The sequence below is a fragment of the Abramis brama genome (assembly GCF_963993115.1).
Source record: "Abramis brama genome assembly, chromosome: 6".
In the NCBI taxonomy this organism is placed as follows: domain Eukaryota; kingdom Metazoa; phylum Chordata; class Actinopteri; order Cypriniformes; family Leuciscidae; genus Abramis; species Abramis brama.
In genome coordinates, this window is record NC_139968.1 from 8753938 (window position 1) to 8775629 (window position 21692).

The 21692-nt window shown below is 42.6% G+C and overlaps 1 protein-coding gene across 1 annotated transcript; it reads left to right on the forward strand.

Annotated features, from left to right (window-relative positions):
• Nucleotides 1–6988: 6988 nt before the first annotated feature.
• Nucleotides 6989–9659, forward strand: LOC311085551 (E3 SUMO-protein ligase ZBED1-like). Its single transcript, XM_084118043.1, has 2 exons — nucleotides 6989–8674; nucleotides 8774–9659. Exons 1-2 carry the CDS (start codon nucleotides 7712–7714, stop codon nucleotides 9020–9022), a joined length of 1212 nt encoding a protein of 403 aa, XP_083974169.1. The 5' UTR covers nucleotides 6989–7711; the 3' UTR covers nucleotides 9023–9659.
• The last annotated feature ends 12033 nt before the right edge of the window (nucleotides 9660–21692 follow it).

Below are 21692 nucleotides of genomic sequence, written 5' to 3' on the forward strand. Positions count from 1 at the left end.
ATATCTCTACGGACGGAAATTCACGCTTTTCACAGATCACCGCCCTTTAACTACAATCTTTGGGCCGCAAAAAGGAATTGCGTCTATGGCGGCTGCGCGGATGCAAAGGTGGGCATTACTTTTGTCTGCGCACAACTATACAATCAAGTACAAAAGAGCTGAGCATCATGCAAATGCCGATGGTCTTTCCCGTCTGCCGTTGCAAGTAGAGCACAGTGAGAAAAAGGATGCTGTAGAGCTGTTTTACCTCGGACAGATGGAGAAACTCCCTGTCAGTGCCACTGATATCCGACGTGAGACTATGAGTGACCCAACCTTGTCTACAGTCGTCGAAATGGTCATAAAAGGGACTCAAGCTGTCAACCTGACTAATAATAATGAACTCTCACCTTTTATCTCCAGACACAATGAGCTGTCCGTCCAACACAGGTGCTTAATGAGGGGCATGAGAGTCGTTGTTCCCCACAAGCTGCGGAAAAGAGTACTGGAGGAACTGCACACTGGCCATCCAGGAATTGTCCGAATGAAAGCCATTGCTCGCAGCTATGTGTGGTGGCCTGGTATTGATGCTGACATTGAACTGTGTGTGAAAATGTGTCAGTCATGTCAACAAATACAGAAAATGCCATCCCAAGCACCCCTTCACCCATGGGAGTGGCCAAGCAAACCATGGGAGCGCATACATGTAGATTTTGCTGGGCCATGTGAGGGTCACATGTACCTAGTCGTGGTTGACGCACATTCGAAGTGGCCTGAGGTGCAGTTGATGACATCAACAACTGCAGGAAGAACAATTAAAGTTTTGTGGAATCTCTTCAGCCATTATGGACTGCCTGAAGTCCTAGTGAGTGATAATGGACCACAATTTGTCTCTCAGGAGTTTGTAACTTTCCTGAAGACCAACAATGTGAAACATATCCGTTCCACCCCATATCATCCAGCAACCAACGGGCAAGCTGAAAGGTTTGTTCAGTCTCTAAAACAAGCACTGAAGACGTCTAAGGGCTCTTCTACTCTTCAGAGGCGACTGGAAACATTCTTGCTGACGTACCATAACACACCACATCCGACGACAAGAGAGTCCCCGTCCTTGTTGTTTTTGGGACGACAACTGCGCACACGTCTGGATGCCTTGAAACCCAGTGTGACAGCTGCCGTGCGACTCTCACAGACCTCCCAGGTCCTCCACCGAGCTGGTCGTTCGAAGCCAAGACAGTTTGAAGTCGGTGATGCTGTGCTGGCTCGTGATTACAGAGGGAGAGAAAGATGGACATCAGGTGTGGTGACGGCTCAAAGTGGTCCAGTATCGTATACTGTGGATGTAGGAGCTTCTGCGGAATGGCGACGCCATGCTGATCAACTCTTGTCCATTACGAATCAAACAGCTGAAACACAGGTGACACAACCACCTGACATCAGTGATGTGTCTGTTCCTGTACAAACGTCTATAAATGACACTTTTTCGGCACCACCAACAAAGGAACAAGATGTTAACAGTGACACATCAGTCTCAGATAAACCATGGCAAACTCAACATTCCATCAGTGCAGGTCAGACGTTATCCAGCCAGAGTGATTAAACCGCCCAGCCGTCTGACATTATAGAGCCATGAGAAACCTCTGCTGGACTGAAATGTAATTAGTTATGTTAGTGAGCCTGTTCTGACATGGGGCAGAATAATCCCTGAACTGGCTCGAGGCAAGAGGCAGTCTACCCTCTATCTCTAGAGTAAAAATAAATAAATGCATAATTTTTGTGTAGCTGAGAATGCATTGTTTTCTTTGTTTCTTGATTAAGAGGGGAGGAAATGTTATATATGCAATACTGCTATCCCCCATTGTGTCTGCAGGTGGCACTACCACTTGTAATTATTAGTTGTGTTCCTTATAAATAAATTCAGAAGAAGTTAAGTATCCCTGAGTGTTGGCTGTTATATTGAACGTGGTTTACCCCAAGTGTTTTATACGTTATGTCAGTGAAAAACATAACATAAAGCTTGTGTTGTTACCTTGTCAACTTGAGTTGGCCAATCACGTCATTATTTGAACCAATGCCCGAAGACCCGGATGTGAACTGAACTCACGGGCGCAGCGGCCGGTGTGGTGAACAAATGAGTCCTACTGAAGAGAGTCCGAGCTTAGGACCCAAGCAATCCGATTGGTTCAAAGCACATTTTATGGGTAATCGCTTTAGTGCCTGGTTACAAATCATACAAAATCACTTTATTATAGAAGAAGTTTGCACTACGTTATAACGAGTCATTAATGTATTTTAACTTATATGTTTCATATACTAGTATTTAACCGAAGCTATAGATTGTGAAATTAAACATTTCTCGTTGTTAGTGTGTTTTTTTAAATAAATAAACAACATATTTGAGCTTCAAACAATGACATTCTCGACTGAGAAACTCTTAAAACTACCTTTCGTTACACAATAACAGTTGTATTTTTAAATTTCGCGCTCTTTCTCCTCTGCTATTGACGCAGCTCGGACTCATCTCTTCAATAGGAGGACTCATTTGTTCACCACACCGGTCAGTGGCGAGTTCTCCATTGGACGTAACTTCTCCGTTTTTTGGCTACAGTGTATGGCTGCTCCACACATCGTGGAAACGGTAGGTAACTGATTAGCACTAGCATTATCCTAAACATTGTAAAAAGTCTGAATGCATGGGTCTTGGCATATGTTCGCCGTCAAAATAGCTCCAAATGAATGACCGCGATGCCAGGTTTGTTTCTACAACACATATAAAACATACAGTACATGCTCAAGAACAACAATATTCTGCTATTTAACATATAATAAAACACATAATAAAATCAAATGACCTACCCGGGAATTATCAGCAACATGAACAGGTAAGCGGACGATACAAGCAGTCCGCTCAGCGTGCAGCAGCTCTCCATGCTCAAAGCAATGCCACGCCAAACCAACATGTGCGTGTCTCCCACAGTATCGCATCGCGCACCCTTTTTATCTCGTTTAGGTGGAAATTATGCGGGATGCAATCTGCTGTGACGTCAGCCAAAATGATAAAAAAATAAATAAACTCTACAAGCCCACTATATATATATATATATATATATATATATATATATTATAACTGCTCCAACCTTGTTCTCGTTTCCCCAACAGCTTCCACAGCCTGAGTCACGGCTTCTCCCATCCCTAGTACTGTCCCCCAAGATGCATCCGCACACACAAAATCCCCAATACAATCTGTACCCAAAATCAGCAGACCCCCGATGGGGATTAATCGCCACCTTAACTCTATGCTTTTTTCCCCTAAATTGAATATTGATAGGTACTATCATAATCCACCACAGCCCTGTGTACACACCTCACCTTAACCTTGCGGCTTATATCCAATGCCCTCTGTTGCATCAGGCTTTGATGAATGGAGGTTTGATTTCAGCCTGAATCCATCAAAGCCTGATATGTACCATCCAGTAGCAGAAGGATGGCCAAGAGACTGGCGGGGCTTGTCGACCTCTAGGCATGCCACCAGATGGTTTTCAGCCAGCTCGAGGGCAGATTCAGTGATGCCAGGTGATGTCATTTGACCTGCTTGGCCACTCCTCAAGGCAGCTGAGCGATGAACTGCTCCAGTACCACCAGATCGATCACTTCCTCAACGTCACGTGTCCTGGCCATCAGCCACTTGCGGCAAGGGCAGCAAGATTTTAGATCACCGTAAGCCAGGAGGTTCTTAGCTGTTTTATATAAATGAGTATATATATATATATATATATATATATATATATATATATTAGGGGTGTAACGATACGCGTATTCGTATCGAACCGTTCGGTACGAGGCTTTCGGTTCGGTTTTCGGTACGCAGGTTGGACCATTTTTTCTGCCGACAAAAATTTCGTTATTTCAAATGAAGGCGCGTCGCGGGTGGCAAGCGCGGCGCGACCACAACAACAACTGGCAAATGCAATGTAAGGAACGACACTGAGCTACTCTTATTGTGTTTGTGTGGACCATTATCAGTTTTGACCTGTGAAGCGGGACTCGCGTCGCGAGCCCTATGCGCGAGCCCGATCAAGCAACACCACACAGCGCTAAGAGACCAGACCAGTAAAGAAAGCATTTGAATTTCAAATGCTTTTTGAAATCGCCACTGAAGTAATAACATCGCTGCGAGATCTAGAGAGAAACATGCACATTTCTCTGTTATTAACGGATCAAACAGCGCTGACGTGGAAACCAGGAAGAAACATCGTGCCATGAATGAACTGGCCGGTGTCAGATCAGCAACATTCACCATGGAATGGATTTGCTGTAGTAACACTAACTGCAAGGTATGGAAGTTTGTCAGGAATAGTAGGCTATAATGCTTTCAAGTAACATTACGTCGGTTTTATTTTGACATTATGAATACAATTATTGCTGCCCTCAATTACATTTCATTTTGTCCAAGGAGCTGTTTTGTTTTATATGCTCATAAGAAGAGTCAAGTATAGCTCCATTATTGTTCAGTAAAAAAGCAACAAAAAAATAAATGAAAAAAATCATACTTTATGATGTTAGTTTCATTAAATAAAATAATAATAATAAAAAAAAAAAATTCAAGGAAATTTCTCTGGCATTTATTTATTTTTGCTGTATGGAAAACGTACCGAACCGAACCGTGACACAAGTGTATCGTATCGAACCGAACCGTGAATTTTGTGAACCGTTACACCCCTAATATATATATATATATATATATATATATATATTGAGTCCAATATATTGAGTATATATATATATTGATACCTTGAGTCCATTTGATTAATAAATAGTTGAATTATTTTTTTTAAATATATAAAATTTCATATTATGTATTACATATTACATTAAGTATATTTAATTCATAAATATATATGTATAAGTGCACTCTAATGCAGCCTAGGAAATTTACTCTCCTTGACCAGGAACGAGGAAGCTGCTTTAAGACACACCTGTTTTACACGTCAATCAAACATAGAAGCAGGAAATTATTTCAAATCCTCAGTTTAGGGAAACGTTCAGCTGTTGTGTGTTTGTGTCTCTCTGTATTTATGCAGTAAAATGGCAGAGGCCATATTTTCTCAGGATAAGTTCATGTGTCCAGTGTGCCTGGATCTTCTGAAGGATCCAGTGACCATCCACTGTGGACACAGTTACTGTAATATCTGTATTACAGGCTGCTGGGATCAGGAGGATGAGAAGAGAGTCTACAGCTGCCCTCAGTGCAGACAGACCTTCAGTCCAAGACCTACTTTGGGCAAAAACACCATTCTGGCTGAACTGGTGGAGAAACTGAAGAAGACTAAACTTCCTGCTGACTGTTACGCTGGAGCCGGAGACGTGGAGTGTGACGTCTGTACTGGAAGAAAATACAAAGCCGTCAAGTCCTGTTTGGTGTGTCAGGAATCTTACTGTCAAACTCATTTTGACCGTCATGAGGAATATCACTCACGTAAGCCACACAAAGTGATTGATGCCACTGGACGACTGCAAGACATGATCTGCCGTAAACATGATAAAGAGCTAGAAATGTACTGTATCACTGATCAACAATGCATTTGTGTGCTATGTAAGGAATATGAACATAAAAAACACAAAATTGTATTAGCTGCAGCACAGAGGACTGAGAAACAGGTATGAATTTAAAGAGATTATTCTAGCAAAATTCTGTCTTCATTTACTCACTGCCAAGTCGTTCTAAACCAGTTTGACATACTTCCGTGGAATGTAAAATATGACATCAGAATGTCTCATCTATTCTTAGTCTAGACGTTGATAGTGAATGGGGTACAAGTATTTCAAGCTCCAAAAAGGAGACAAAGGAAGTGTAAAAATAATCTTAACTTCAGTGACTTAAAAAATAATAAGCGTGCTTAATTGTATTGAATGTGTACTTCAGCTCTTAAAAGTATAATTTTACATTTTTACTTACAGAGAGGTCACTTTCATGATTGTTTCTTAGAATTAAGGACACTTGTGTTCCACAATAGACAGAAAGTCATTCAGGTTTAGAACAAAATTAGGTTAAATGATGACAGAATTACAGTTTGGTTGACATTTACCTATAAAACTAATGAAATAATGCTGACACTTTGGTTTTATATTAATTCATAATCTTTTAAGGAAACTATACATCTATGGTTTAAAGCTACAGTATAAACTTACCATGCCAAATCTTTAACCACTTCACCAATTCTGTATTAATGTTACTTTTAAATTATGGTTTTGTGATAGAAGTTTTATGTGACATTTCCTGTTATTGGTTTGTCCTCTAGACTCAGCTGAAGGAGACTCAGATAAAGCTCCGTCAGAGAATCCAGCAGAGAGAGAAAGATCTTCAGCAGCTGAGAGAGGCTGTGGCGTCTCATAAGGTGAGTCTGGAGAAGAAGAGAAGGTTGAGAAGTCTCAGTTAGGACTCTCCTCCTACAATCCCACTGAACTCACTGAGTGATTGTGATGTGTGTTCGAACAGCGCTCTGCACAGACTGCAGTGGAGGACAGTGAGAGGATCTTCACTGAGATCATCCGCTCCATTGAGAGAAGCCGCTCTGAGGCGACACAGCGGATCAGAGATCAGGAAAAGTCTGCAGTGAGTCGAGCTGAAGAACGACTGGAGCGACTGGAGCAGGAGATCAATGATCTGAGGAGGAGAGACGCTGAGCTGGAGCAGCTTTCACACACACAGCATCACATCCATTTCCTCCAGGTAACAGAGATCTAGAAGAACAGGATCATATAATTTACATTTAATGTAAATTGAAACTATAATACATTCAGGTAACTGCAAATAAAATTCAATTACTTTAAGTGTCCGAAAACGTCTTGGATTACGACTGTAATCCTCGTTCCCTGAGAAGCATGATAACGTCTGAAGTATGTATAGAACTAGTTCAATCTTGATTGGTGTTGCGTCATGACGTCACATGTGAGGGCTAGGGATGTAACGATATTGACGATATCGCGCTATCGCGGTGGTAAACGTGTCTCGATATCGTCGTGGTTGGGTTACAATATTAAAAAGACACGTGTCCGTCAAAAAGCAAGAGGAATAAACACAGTCCCGTGGAACAAATCATTGTTAACTACATAGACCATGATCCTTTGCGCTGCGTCGTCACAACAACCGTTGTTAAGCCAATAGGATTGCACGCTGCACGCTGTCCACACAAGCTCACAGCAAGCCAGCATGGCTGACAGCGATACTTGTAAGGATGAAAACAACAACCCCGAAGTTGAGATTGTGCCAGTCCCTGCAGCTTTTAAATCAGATGTCTGGAAACATTTTGGTTTCGCCGTGTCAAAAAACGCAAAAGGAGAGAAGGTGGTGGACAGACAATGGACTATGTGCAAGCACTGCCACAGTAAACTGCGATACAACACGGGAAACACAAGCAACATGAGAAGTCATCTGACGACCCATCATCCCGAAAAGTTTGCAGATTCTCTCACAAAGAAAGTCCTGTCCGGTCAAAAACCCCTGAAGGAGGCATTTTCATCAACTATGCCACACAACAGCGCAAGGGCTCAAGAAATCACGAGGTACATCGCGGAATACATAGCGTGTGATTTACGTCCCTTTTCTGCAGCAGATGGCAAAGGATTTAAAAGGTTAGTGGCCAAGCTTGAGCCGAAGTATCAAATGCCGTCGCGGGCTCATTTTAGGTAAACTGTGTTCCCTGCTCTTTACCGTGAGACAAAAGAACATGTCATGTTGAACCTTAAACAGTCTGAGTGCATTGCTATTACCACTGATGGGTGGACTTCCAGAGCGACTCACAGTTACATCACTATTACGGCACATGTTTTGACGAGTGAATGGGAAATGCAGAGTTACGTTTTACAAACTAGACAGCTTAGCGAATCACACACTGGCGTAAACATAGCCGAAGTCCTTAAATCTGCAGTCAAAGAGTGGGGGCTGGACAAGATTGGAACAAGGATCGCTGTTGTTACTGACAACGCAAGCAACATGCGAGTAGCAGTAAAGGAAGCTGAACTGTCCCCTCACATACGGTGCTTTGCGCACACACTAAACCTGGCCTCCCAAGCAGGTTTAAAGGTCAACGCAGTGAGCCGCTTCCTCGGTAGAGTCAGACGTGTAGCAAGTTTTTTTCACCGCAGTTCTACAGCCACAGCCGTGCTGACCACCAAACAAAAACTACTCAATCTCCCTGTACATAAACTCATTATTGATGTAGTGACAAGATGGAATAGCTCTCTGGACATGGTGGAGCGCTACCTTGAACAACAACAAGCTGTTGCTGCAGCCCTACTGAGTGATGAACTGAGACACAAGTCACGTGAAATTGACACTTTGGACACATCTGACATTGCAAATGCAGAGGATCTTGTGAAGATTCTTTTACCAATAAAAAAGGCCACAACGGTTCTCTGTGATGAGTCGCAACCAACAATATCTCTCATTTCACCACTAAAACAAATGATTCAAGACAGCATGGCCACAGATAATCACGACTCAAATGCCATTGTTCAGATGAAGGCAGCCATTCTGAAGGATCTTACTGACAGATACCAAGGAGAGGATGAAAAGTTCATGCAGGAGAGCAGTGCTTTGGATCCACGCTTTCGGACCTTGCAACATCTAGGCAGTGGAGAGAGAGAGGACGTCTTTGAAAGAATAAACTTCAAAGCATCACAGATGCAACAACAGGTAAAAAATGTTAACGCTGTGCCATAGAGAAAATTGAGAGAAATACAATAAAATGTAACAAAATGCTAATATAATGTCTTTTTATCATTTATGAACCAGGACCAAGATGTGCTGCCCAGGAGCCCACATCCAGCAGATCTGGACGACAGCAGCGCGAGCTTTGTGCCTCCTCTTAAGAAGCATGCCCTTGAGGACCTCCTTGGCTCTTCTTTTAGCAGTAATCAAGTCACAGGTGGAATTCAGGCAGAAATTGACTCTTACTGCAAAGAAGCATTAGTTTCTCTGTCTGCTTGCCCTCTTAAGTGGTGGAGAGACAATGCAGGGCGGTATCTATTCTGTCTTCATTAGCAAAGACCTACCTGTGTATACCCGCTACCTCGGTGCCCAGTGAAAGGGTATTTTCAACAGCAGGGGATATAGTAAATGCCCAGAGGTCTCTTCTTCTCCCTTGCAATGTAGATCTTTTGATCTTTCTAAAGAAAAACTTGAACATTAGCTAAAGGATAGTTCAGTGTTTTTCAGAAGGCTTTTTGCCAGACTGTTTAAGGATTTTTTTTTTACTGTTTTTTTTTTTCTTCTCCCTTGCAATGTAGATATTTTGATCTTTCTGATGAAAAACGTGAACATAAGCTAAATGATAGGTCAGTGTTTTTTTAAAAGGCTTTTTGACTGACTATTTTATTTAAGTTTAAGTTATGTTCCTAAATACCAGTTTTAAAAGGCTGCTTTTATTTGCCTTGCACATTTAAACCTGACTTAACTTGATCTTTGTTTGCACTTAAAGGGAATTCCCTATTGTTTATAATTGTTCTAGTTGCTTCTTAACTTGAACATTGCACAGAAGAATTAGTTATGCAACCAAATATTACTATACAGAATATTGATGTTCCTGACTACAACTTGCATTTTAAAAGCACTATGTGATCAGCGTTTTATGTTGTCATGATCCATAAATACAACAATAAATTGCCTGTTGACTGGCAAAAGCAGAATCAATGTCAGTATTTTTTCGCTATTATCATCACAAACACTATCGTGAGCTATTTAACAATACCGTGAGCTTTTCCACAATATCGCAATAAATATCGTACCGTGAGGTCAATATCGAAATTGTATCGTACCGTGAGATTTTGATATCGTTACATCCCTAGTGACGGCATAGCGGAAGCTATAAAGGCGCACCGGCTCATAACAGCATCAGCTTCTGATAGGTCGAACCAAGAGACGTTCCCTTTTGCGGAAACTCGTGCTGCTTCGAAAGAGGACACTTTGGGAAACGAAATACCCACTGCACCACACTGACTAGCGCCTGTCCTAGTGTGAAGCAAGTGTCCAGTAGGGGTCACAAAGTCAGTCTTCAACTTGTCCCTCTCACGTACCTGGATGAGGTGGACCAACTTGGTGAACACCTTGGCTCCACGGAGGTGTTCTAGTGCAGCTGGGACGAGGGGAAGAGGATAGGGGAATTTGCTGGTGATCTTGTTCAGGGAGCGGTAATCAATACAAGGCTGCAAGCCTCCATCCTTTTTTGCCACGAAGAAAAAACTCAAAGCAGCAGGTGACATAGAAGGCTGGATGTAGCCTTGTTGGAGGGCCTCTTCTACATACTCCTCCAAGGCCTTCTGTTCGGGGAGTGATAAAAGATAAATGTTCCCATGGGGCACTGGCTCACCCAGCATCAGATCGATGGCGCAATCCCATGGCTGATGTGGAGGCAGCAAAGAGGCTCTTTTAGGGCAGAAGGCGTCACTGAAGGGGGCGTAGCAGATTGGGATGTCGACTGACTGCTTATTGACGGGACTCTCAATGGATGTGGAGTTGACAATGGATCCTTAAGTAGGGCAGGAAATGCTTTCCTGACTGCTTCCCTCTGATCTGTCATCCTGCTCCAGCTCTGGCCAATGTGGAGTTCACGGGTAGCACCTCGGCCAGAGCTGGAGCAGGATGACAGATCAGAGGGAAGCAGTCAGGAAAGCATTTCCTGCCCTACTTCAGGACTTCACCGGTTCTCCAGGAGATGATGGGATCATGCTGCACTAGCCGCATGGTTTCTACGTGGAGTTGACCGACCCATAGTTCAATGGAATCGGCGCTGTAGCGAACATATTTGTGGCACAGTGGTCATCCAGTCACCAACTGGACTTGGTAGATTGTCTGGGTAGTGGTCGTCGGGCTGTGGAGTTAGCGGCAGAGGTTTCCGGAGATGAAGGTTTTTAATTTGTAATGGGATTCTTCAGTACACTCACCATAGGACGGAGAAGACGAATGGGACATTCGGAGAGATTATGCCCCCCAGCACTGCAGTACAGTCAAAGCCTCTGGGTCAGCCACCTCTGCCACTCTGTAAACGGTAGCCGTTTTGAGTCGATTTGCATAGGTTCATTACCTGGTTCTGGAGTGCTGAGGTGCTCTTGCTGGCGAAAGAAGAAGGACGGTGCTTGACCCTGGTGCTCTTCGAGACACAACTGCATATGATTGGTGACGCGGGTAGATGATTGGATTAAGCATTCAAGTCCAATGGAGTCATCGTATGCAGCGAGATGCAGCCACACTCAGGGAGCTAATCCCTGCTGATATAGGGTGAGGAGCGAGACTCATTCCAACCGCTGGCGGCTGTGAGGGTTCTAAACTTGAGTGAATAATCATGAATTGACATTTTCCCTTGACGGAGATGATAAAGCTGCTCACCCACTGACGAATCTCCCATAGGCTTGCCAAAAACGCGTTACCTCAGCCGCCCCCCCAACCCCCCCCCCCCCCCCCCCCCCCCCCCCCCCCGGCGATTTATATAGGAGACTACATTTACATTAACATTTATTCATTTAGCAGACGCTTTTATTCAATGTGACTTACAAATGAGAACAAAAGAAGCAGTTAAACTAACAATAGGACAACAATATGCAAGTGCTATGACCCTTCCCAGTTTAATCTAACGCAGTACATGTACTTTTAAAAAAAATTGATATAGAATAGAAAGTGTTAGTATTAATGGATCAAGTGTTGCCGAAAAAGATGCGTCTTCAGCCGTTTCTTGAAAATGGCAGGTCTTGGCAGGTCATTCCATCACCAGGGAACAGTCAAGGTAAAGGTCAAAGAAAGAGATTTTGTGCCTCTTTGAGATGGCACCACAAGACGACGTTCACTTGCAGAGCGCAAGTTTCTGGATGGCACGTAAGTCTGAAGTAATGAGTTTAGATAAAAGGGAGCAGAGCCAGTGGTTGTTCTGTAGGCTAACGTCAGTGACTTGAATTTGATGCGAGCGGCAACTGGCAACCAGTGCAATTTTGTGAGGAGATGAGGTCCTCCTGATGTTGTATAAGGCAAATCTGCAGGACCGTGCAATTCTAGCAATGTGGTCTGTGAAGTTCAATTAATCATTAATCAAAACTCCAAGGTTCCTGGCTGACTTTGATGGAGTTATGGATGACGAACCTAGCTGAATGGAGAAGTTGTGGTGTAGTGTTGGGTTGGCCGGGACCACAAGCAGCTCTGTCTTCACAAGGTTTAGTTCAAGGTAGTGGTCCTTTATCCAGACAGAAATGTCTATCAGACAGGCTGAGGTTGTCTGTTCATACATGATGGCCTCTGAGGTCCGGAAGGAAATGTCTCAGAGCTAGAAACACTGCCTTTCATACGGCATGGTCCTTGATGATGGTCCTTTCATAGACCTCTGGTGTAGCGGCCGAAAGGGAACATTACATTCAATCTGCACTTGAGTATAACTTTTTAAGTATATTTTTTCCATAATAATTATATTTTAAAAGTGTGCCAAAGTGTAACTGGCAAACACTAGAATTTGTATCATTAATGCCACATAATGAATATTATAAGAAAGTCTCTGATTGTGTGAAAGTGCTGGATTGAGCTGAATTACTGAAGATAAATCAAGTCAACAAGAGCTGCACAGATCTGATAGTAGTGCAGGTTATTGAGTGAAGTGTGGAGCTGATGAGTTTTGATTTCTGTTTTCTGTAGAGTTTCCAGTCTCTCTCAGCACCTCCTGAATCTACAGATGTAAATGACGTTCCCTTCAGTTCTCTCTCCTCTTTTGATGGCGTGAGAGAATCTGTCCGTCAGCTGAAAGTCAAACTGGAGGATTTCTGCAAAGAGGAGTTCAAGAAGATCTCTGACAGAGGTAAAGTCCTGGGCCTCGTTTATAAACACGTGTGCAGAATGATCCTGAATGTGAATGTTCAACAATTTCAGGAATGTTCCTACAATTTATAAAACATCTATACGGACAAAAAATGTTTGCAAATGCATACCACTTTATAAATCACCTAAAATGCAAATGGAATGTGAACAGTTGCATTATTTTCACCTACAGAACGGTCACAAAAATCCCTTGATGGTTCAGAGGTTTGGCACTCATCATCATGGACAAGCATATGTATACACTATATTGCCAAAAGTATTGGGACACCCCTCCAAATCATTGAATTCAGGTGTTCCAATCTCTTCCATGGCCACAATTGTATAAAATCAAGCACTAGGCATGCAGACTGCTTCTACAAACATTTGTGAAAGAATGGGTCGCCCTAAGGAGCTCCGTGAATTCAAGCGTGGTACCATGATAGGCTGCCACCTGTGCAATAAGTCCATTCATGAAATTTCCTCCTGTTCTCTGGAGTGACAAATCACGCTTCTCTGCCTGGCAATCCGATGGATCAGTCTGGGTTTGGCGGTGGCTAGGAGAGCGGTACTTGCCTGATTGCATTGTGCCAAGTATAAAATTTGGTGGAGGGGGGATTATGGTGTGGGGTTGTTTTTCAGGGGTTTGGGTATGGACCCTTAGTTCCAGTGAAAGGAACTCTTAATGCTTTAGCATACCAAGATATTTTGGACAATTTCATGCTCCCAACTTTGTGGGAACAGTTTGAGTTTGTTTCCCTCCTGCTACAACATGACTGTGTACCAGTGCACAAAGCAAGGTCCATAAAGGCATGGATGGGTAAGTTTGGTGTGGAGGAACTTGACTGGCCTGCAAAGACTCCTGACCTCAACCTGATAGAACACCTTTGAGATGAATTAGAGCGGAGACTGTGATCCAGGCCTTCTTGTCCAACATCAGTGCCTGACCTCACAAATGCGCTACTAGAAGAATGGTCAAAAATTCCCATAAACACACTCCTAAACCTTGTGGAAAGCCTTCCCAAAAGAGTTGAAGCTGTTATAGCTGCCAACTGTAAGAGTGGGCCAACTCCATATGAAACCCTACGGATTAAGAATGGGATGTCATAAAAGTTCATGTGCATGTGAAGGCAGACGTCTCAAAACTTTTGGCAATATAGTGTATTTATTGATGTAGGATGAAATCCATGGAATTTGGGATCAAATCCAATATATGTGTTTTATAAATAAGGCCCTTGGAGATTCATTTGCTCTCAGAAATGAGTCCAACATCATCTAAAATCATGAAGAACATCACATTAGAAATGTCTTAGAAATTGATTAACTTTATCTTCACATTTTTCTTCACACTGTTCACTGTTCACACATTATTTCCACAGTCACATTCACCAACATGAATCCCAGAACCAGGAACGACTTCCTACAATGTAAGTGACTAAGAAAACTAGCAGAAAAACTCACTGAGCGTGTTCATGTTCTTTCTGTAGAAGCTGAAAGAAATTCATGATTTATGAGTTTAATAATTGATCATGTAAATGATGATGCGCACAGGATAGGTCAGTTGTACTGAGACACTGCTGACACACTGAACATTTAGTCATGAAGAGTTCAGATACATTAAAAGATCAGACAGATTCATAATTCCTGATTCTGATGTGTTTTCTCTCCATCAGATTCCCATCAGCTCACTCTGGATCTGAACACAGTGAATAAACGCCTCAGTCTGTCTGAGAAGAACAGAGTGATTACTAACACTGACATAGAGCAGCCGTATCCTGATCATCCAGACAGATTTGATGGATATCTGCAGGTGTTGTGTAGAGAGAGTGTGAGTGGACGCTGTTACTGGGAGATTGAGTGGAGTGGGAATAATGGTGTGTATATATCAGTGTCATATAAAAGCATCAGCAGGAAGGGACGGGGCATTGAGTGTGTGTTTGGAGGGAATGATCAGTCCTGGAGTTTGTACTGCACTCCCTCCAGTTACTCATTCAGACACAATAAGAAAGCGGATGATCTTCCTGCAGTGTCCATCAGCCGTAGAATAGGAGTGTATGTGGATCACAGTGCAGGAACTCTCTCCTTCTACAGCGTCTCTGACACAATGAGCCTCATCCACACAGTCCAGACCACATTCACTCAGCCACTCTATCCTGGGTTTTATGTTTATAAATCATCAGTGAAACTGTGTTGATGCCTCAGAATAGACTGTAGAGAGATTTTACCTGTAATACTTTGAGCTGCTTGATAAATATTGCATAATTATTACAGCTGAATTTCTGTCACTGAAATAATCTCAGAATAAACATGTAATAAATCCTCATATAGACAGTAAGATCAGTTTGTGTGTCTGTGTGTGTGATTGTCCATTTCATGTTTCACATCAGCTGTATATTTATAGGTGTTTTTAACAGTATACAGAGTAATTTATTGCTATATATAAATTAAACAATCCGCTGATTCAGATTATTCCAGTTATGCCATTTAATATTCATTCACCTGATCAAATAAGAGAAATGTTGATTTTTCTATCTCAAAATTATTATTTTTTTGTCCAAAGACTTTCACTGTGTACTGTCACCTACAGATGTACATGAGGACGAGAACAGAACAATAAAAATGCAATAATGCTTTCAGTTTACAAATTACAAACCCAGACTGACAACATTCCAGAACTGAATAAACTGAATCCTGTTATTCAGTGCAATACTTACTGAAACCACTAGGGGGAATTAGGTATTAAGAGGGGAATATGAATATGAATAGGAGAGTAGAAAAGAAGAATGATGAGCATGAGTTGCATGTGTGTTAAGTTAGTAATAAAGTAAATATGTACTTAACATTGTCTGTTATAATTGTTTATAATTAACTAAAATAAAATTAACATCATCATATTGGTGATGAGGCGACCCACGATTGCATAAGTTAACATTAGCTGATGCTGTTACAATTTCACAACAAGTTGAATCTCCTGGAGAGCATGCTAAAGCACTAATGAGTACACATAACTTTCCCATACATACTTTGAGTGTGCAAAGAAACGCAAAAGTATATGGATACGGCGCTGGGGGATCTAAAAATAGAACGGCTGGCGCACACTCGACTGCTCCATTCACATCACCTCGGATGGTGACTTCAGCTATACGTACCTGCTTTTGCTGCGGATAAAATAAACAACCTCCGCTGCAACCTTGCTCTTCAGAACCAGTGTTACATCTTTCTGCTCAGGTGGACTCATCCTCATGTGTTGCAGGGTTTACGCATAAAGTCAAATTGTCAGATTCAGTCGTGCCAGGATGACAGAAATCACCCAGACTAGCACCGGTTCTCATACAACAGATGTAGGCCTGGCACCAAACGCTCCACCACATCCAGCTGCCGTGGGTGATGAAGAAACTCACAGGGTTTGCCCATCAGGGAACTCTACTGGAGCAATATAAGCGCATGTATTGGCACAGCAAGCTGACACTAAGCAGGGGGCTCTTGGCATTTCTACCCGTTTGAGGTGAGAACACAGGAACATACTGGCTCTACAAGAAGGCTATAGAATCTAGCGAACATGTTAGGTGTCGTCCAGCCTGCAGCTCAACAGATATTTGTCAGCGAGGCGCCGCGTGTCAGTGCCAAGGAGGATGCAAATTTTCTAGTAGAGTGAGCTCTCAACCCGAGCGGGCAGGGCACACCTGGTGCTTGGTAGGCCAAGGCGATGCCATCCACTATCCAGTGGGCCATCCTCTGCTTGGAGACAGCCTTTCCCTTCTGCTGGCCTCCGTAATAGACAAAGAGATAGTCTGAGGTCCTAAAGCTCTGCGTTCGATCCACATACAGGCGCAAAGCGCGGACAGGACAAAGCAAAGCTAGGGCTGGTTTTGCAGCAATTGCAGCAATTGCAGGTTCACCACCTGGTCCCTGAAGGGAGTGGGGGCAACCTTCTCAGGATCACGTGAGAGTCAGCCAGCACGAATTCCAGGCACGAATCGTCAACTGAAAATGTTTTAAGGTCCCCTACCCTCTTAATGGAGGCCAATGCAACCAGGAGAAATGTCTTCTTTGACAGACTTTGAACTCAGCTGACTGCAAAGGCTCAAATGGGGCGTTCTGGAGTGCTCTAAGCACCAGAGACAAATCCCAAGAGGATATGGAGTGAGGGCGAGGAGGATTTAACCTTCTCGCCCCGCCGAGGAACCTGATGACCAGGTCGTGCTTCCTCACCTATTTACCTCCTAAGGGGTCAAAATCAATCAAAAGTGCCCCTCTCAAACAAATATCAATGAAAATATTGTGATCAATAAAACAAAATGCATTTGATTATAATTAACATGGCAATGTGTACAAAACTAAAGTAGCCTAAATTCAAGTTTATTTTTATGTATCTGTCAGTTTGAGGTGTCGTTGCCGACACGTTGCTATGGGTTGTGTCACTTGTGTGTTTAGGACTTGACTGACTGAAGGGGTCAGTCTACATTTTTGAGGGTCTAAAACTCCAGAGTAGTGTGTGGACGGCAGGCGTAATCGTAGCAAAAGTTATGCGTTTTAAAACGAAAATGCACTAGTGTAAACGTAGGTATTTCAAAGTCTGCTCAGGAACCGATGCTCTTGAGCCAAATATAGTTCTTTCAGTGAGTGCAGTAGGTAGTGTCACAGGGTGACTATGTTCAGTGGGGGAGGAACGCACATGCCAGGGAATGGGTTTCCCTCGGGGAATGTTTTTAATGTAACACCCAGCAAAATGGCTGTTTCCTGTGCCTGGATGTAAACAGTGACAATCTAGCGATCTAATAAATCAGCTTCAGGTGTTCGGCAGGAAGAATCTAGGCTGGCGATTGGCCAATTGGAATTCGTGATCACTAGGGCTGCCGCCGTCACGTGGACACGGCCCCGATTGTCGGGTTGAGAGGCGTGTGTGCCTGCTTCGTGGTTCAATGTGATGGGATGTGTGACTGCCTGTGACTCCCCTGACCTGTACGGTATGGTGAGCTTTGATCATATCCTGTTTTCTCTGCCAGTTGAAACAAAGGCTTTCTAAGGGATTCCCTCGGCCTGACTGCTTTACTGCTCTACTGTTCTGCTGCTCTACTACCCTACTGTTGTACTGCTTTTCTTCTCTCAACACAGCAGCTAACCAGCCCAGCCCAACTTCAAGGAGATTTTTGCTTTGGACACTGTTCAATTGCCTTGGTCACAGTGAGTTTACTGTTTTGAAGTGTCCTGTTCTTAAAGTGTTCACATTGGGAAGGTTGAAGTGTGTGCACGAGTGCTTTGACAGTTTCGGATTGTTTGGTCTGCATCTACAGTTCCAGATAAACAGCCTCCTGTGACCTAGTGAAGAGCCTGCTAAAGCTTTGAGTTATACGTACCCTCCATTCTCTGTCTGAGTCCAGTAAAAAGCCTGCTAAAGCTTTGAGTTATACGTACCCTCCATTCTCTGTCTGAGTCCAGTGAAGAGCCTGCTAAAGCTGTGAGTTATACATACCCTCCATTCTCTGTCTGAGTCCAGTGAAGAGCCTGCTAAAGCTTTGAGTTATACGTACCCATCATTCTCTGTCTGAGTCCAGTGAAGAGCCTGCTAAAGCTGTGAGTTATACGTACCCACCATTCTCTGTCTGAGTCCAGTGAAGAGCCTGCTAAAGCTGTGAGTTATACGTACCCCCATTCTCTGTCTGAGTCCAGTGAAGAGCCTGCTAAAGCTGTGAGTTATACGTACCCATCATTCTCTGTCTGAGTCCAGTGAAGAGCCTGCTAAAGCTGTGAGTTATACGTACCCACCATTCTCTGTCTGAGTCCAGTGAAGAGCCTGCTAAAGCTGTGAGTTATACGTACCCACCATTCTCTGTCTGAGTCCAGTGAAGAGCCTGCTAAAGCTGTGAGTTATACGTACCCACCATTCTCTGTCTGAGTCCAGTGAAGAGCCTGCTAAAGCTGTGAGTTATACGTACCCACCATTCTCTGTCTGAGTCCAGTGAAGAGCCTGCTAAAGCTTTGAGTCATACGTACCCACCATTCTCTGTCTGAGTCCAGTGAAGAGCCTGCTAAAGCTGTGAGTTATACGTACCCATCATTCTCTGTCTGAGTCCAGTGAAGAGCCTGCTAAAGCTGTGAGTTATACGTACCCACCATTCTCTGTCTGAGTCCAGTGAAGAGCCTGCTAAAGCTTTGAGTCATACGTACCCACCATTCTCTGTCTGAGTCCAGTGAAGAGCCTGCTAAAGCTGTGAGTTATACGTACCCACCATTCTCTGTCTGAGTCCAGTGAAGAGCCTGCTAAAGCTGTGAGTTATACGTACCCACCATTCTCTGTCTGAGTCCAGTGAAGAGCCTGCTAAAGCTGTGAGTTATACGTACCCACCATTCTCTGTCTGAGTCCAGTGAAGAGCCTGCTAAAGCTTTGAGTCATACGTACCCACCATTCTCTGTCTGAGTCCAGTGAAGAGCCTGCTAAAGCTGTGAGTTATACGTACCCATCATTCTCTGTCTGAGTCCAGTGAAGAGCCTGCTAAAGCTGTGAGTTATACGTACCCACCATTCTCTGTCTGAGTCCAGTGAAGAGCCTGCTAAAGCTGTGAGTTATACGTACCCACCATTCTCTGTCTGAGTCCAGTGAAGAGCCTGCTAAAGCTTTGAGTCATACGTACCCACCATTCTCTGTCTGAGTTCAGTGAAGAGCCTGCTAAAGCTGTGAGTTATACGTACCCTCCATTCTCTGTCTGAGTCCAGTGAAGAGCCTGCTAAAGCTGTGAGTTATACGTACCCACCATTCTCTGTCTGAGTCCAGTGAAGAGCCTGCTAAAGCTGTGAGTTATACGTACCCATCATTCTCTGTCTGAGTCCAGTGAAGAACCTGCTAAAGCTGTGAGTTATACGTACCCATCATTCTCTGTCTGAGTCCAGTGAAGAGCCTGCTAAAGCTGTGAGTTATACGTACCCTCCATTCTCTGTCTGAGTCCAGTGAAGAGCCTGCTAAAGCTGTGAGTTATACGTACCCACCATTCTCTGTCTGAGTCCAGTGAAGAGCCTGCTAAAGCTGTGTCTGTCTGAGTAGAGAACGAGGAACTGCTGGTCGATTCCTCCTGGGAGTAATTGCTCACTTCAAAGACTCTTTTAATCAGTTAATAAATATAAAACATTTTGAAGCTATTCTGTGTCCTGTTCTGACTTTGTGGGAATACGGTCTTGCTCCTCAGGGTGGTACGCAATATTAGGAGAGGCGGCTAGCGCCCCCTGCCTGTGACAGTTAGTGTGTCGATTCAATTAAAAATCCACAATGTATTACATATTTTAAAATATTACATAATTCATTGATGCCTGTTTGTCATAATACACCGAGCAATCATCATCTGGCACAACATATTCAAATTTCATTGAACAATGTGAAGTTGAGTGGTAATTTTCCATAAATAATTTGAAAATGACATGGACAGATGAATTTACATTTATGAAGTGATCTGAATCAGTGTTGAAACAATGGATGTTATTTGACTACAAAGCACTTCACAAAAGCACCAAAAGTCACATTAATGTTAAGTAGTATCCAAGTCACTTGTATTTAGTCTATGTATATTGATACACCATTTACCATTTGATCAAACTATCATAGTTGGTTAAATGAAGCCCAGTCTTCAGTGTCACATGATCCTTCAAAAATCACTCTAATATGCTGATTTATTATCAATGTTGGAAACAGTTTTGTTTTGGAACCTGTGATACTTTTTTCAGGATTCATTGAAGAATAAAAGTAAAAAAAAGAAAAAAAGATCAGCATTTAATTAAAATAGAAATTGCTGTCTTTACTATCACTTTTTTTTATCAATTTAATACATTCTTGCTGAATAAAAGTATCAATAAAAAAAAAGAAAAAAAAAAAAGGATATAAAATATAAAAATATGTCCCCGTATTGGGACAGCAATACGGGGCCAAGCATAAAAAAATAAAATAAAAAAAAACCCAGCAGAAATTGTATATACAGTACATGAAAAAACAACTGGTTCAGAAGTAGGGGAGAGCCGGGACAGTTGAAACACTTTTCAGATAAATGTCGTTTTCTAAGATAAGGTTACAGATAGATTTTTTATTTTTTTGTGATTAACAACTCACATATGTGTTCTCTTAGTATCATGTGTTATTCGGTACAAATATAGAATGATTTAAGTAAAATATGACTTTGAACGGGAGTTGTGCTTTGTTTCAATCGTCCCGCCTGTGCGGGACGGTTGAAACACAGGGGTGGGACGGATGAAACATAACAGTTTAAATGGCAACTATTCATCTAATGCTTATTTTTGTGAACAACACCTGACAAGTAACTTATGTACATATTGTTACAAACATATTTTGTAATTTATTTTCATTTAAAGGTTCATATTAACCATTTTTGTTCTGTCGCCCAATAAACAATAGGCGATAAGCCTATGCGCATTTTGTAATCTTTCTAACAGGCTATTTTGACGAAGACAGACAAATCAGTTTACAATTAATTTTCTTACATTTCTTCCTTGAGTCATATTGAGTGTTTGCTAGTTGAATAGCCTGTTATTATGAAGAAAACGAGGTCAACCAGAAGACGATAAATGAAATTTATTGAATATTGAAGATTGGACAATTGATGATTATTACAGAGATAGCATGTGTTGCGTAATTGAAAGTTAATTTGCATTAAAAGAAACACAAGTCTAGAAACAGTATATGAATCTGAACAGTATAGGCTATGACCAGGTTTAACGGGCAGGACGCGCGGTCGGGACGGTTGAAACACTGTTTCAACCGTCCCGACAGCGCATCCTGTCATTTAAACCTCTTTTGCTCTTAAACTAAAAAACTCTGATATTGCACACTTAAGGGTGTGTTACAGTACTAATACACCTGCCCTATTATCATTACAATGGCACATGA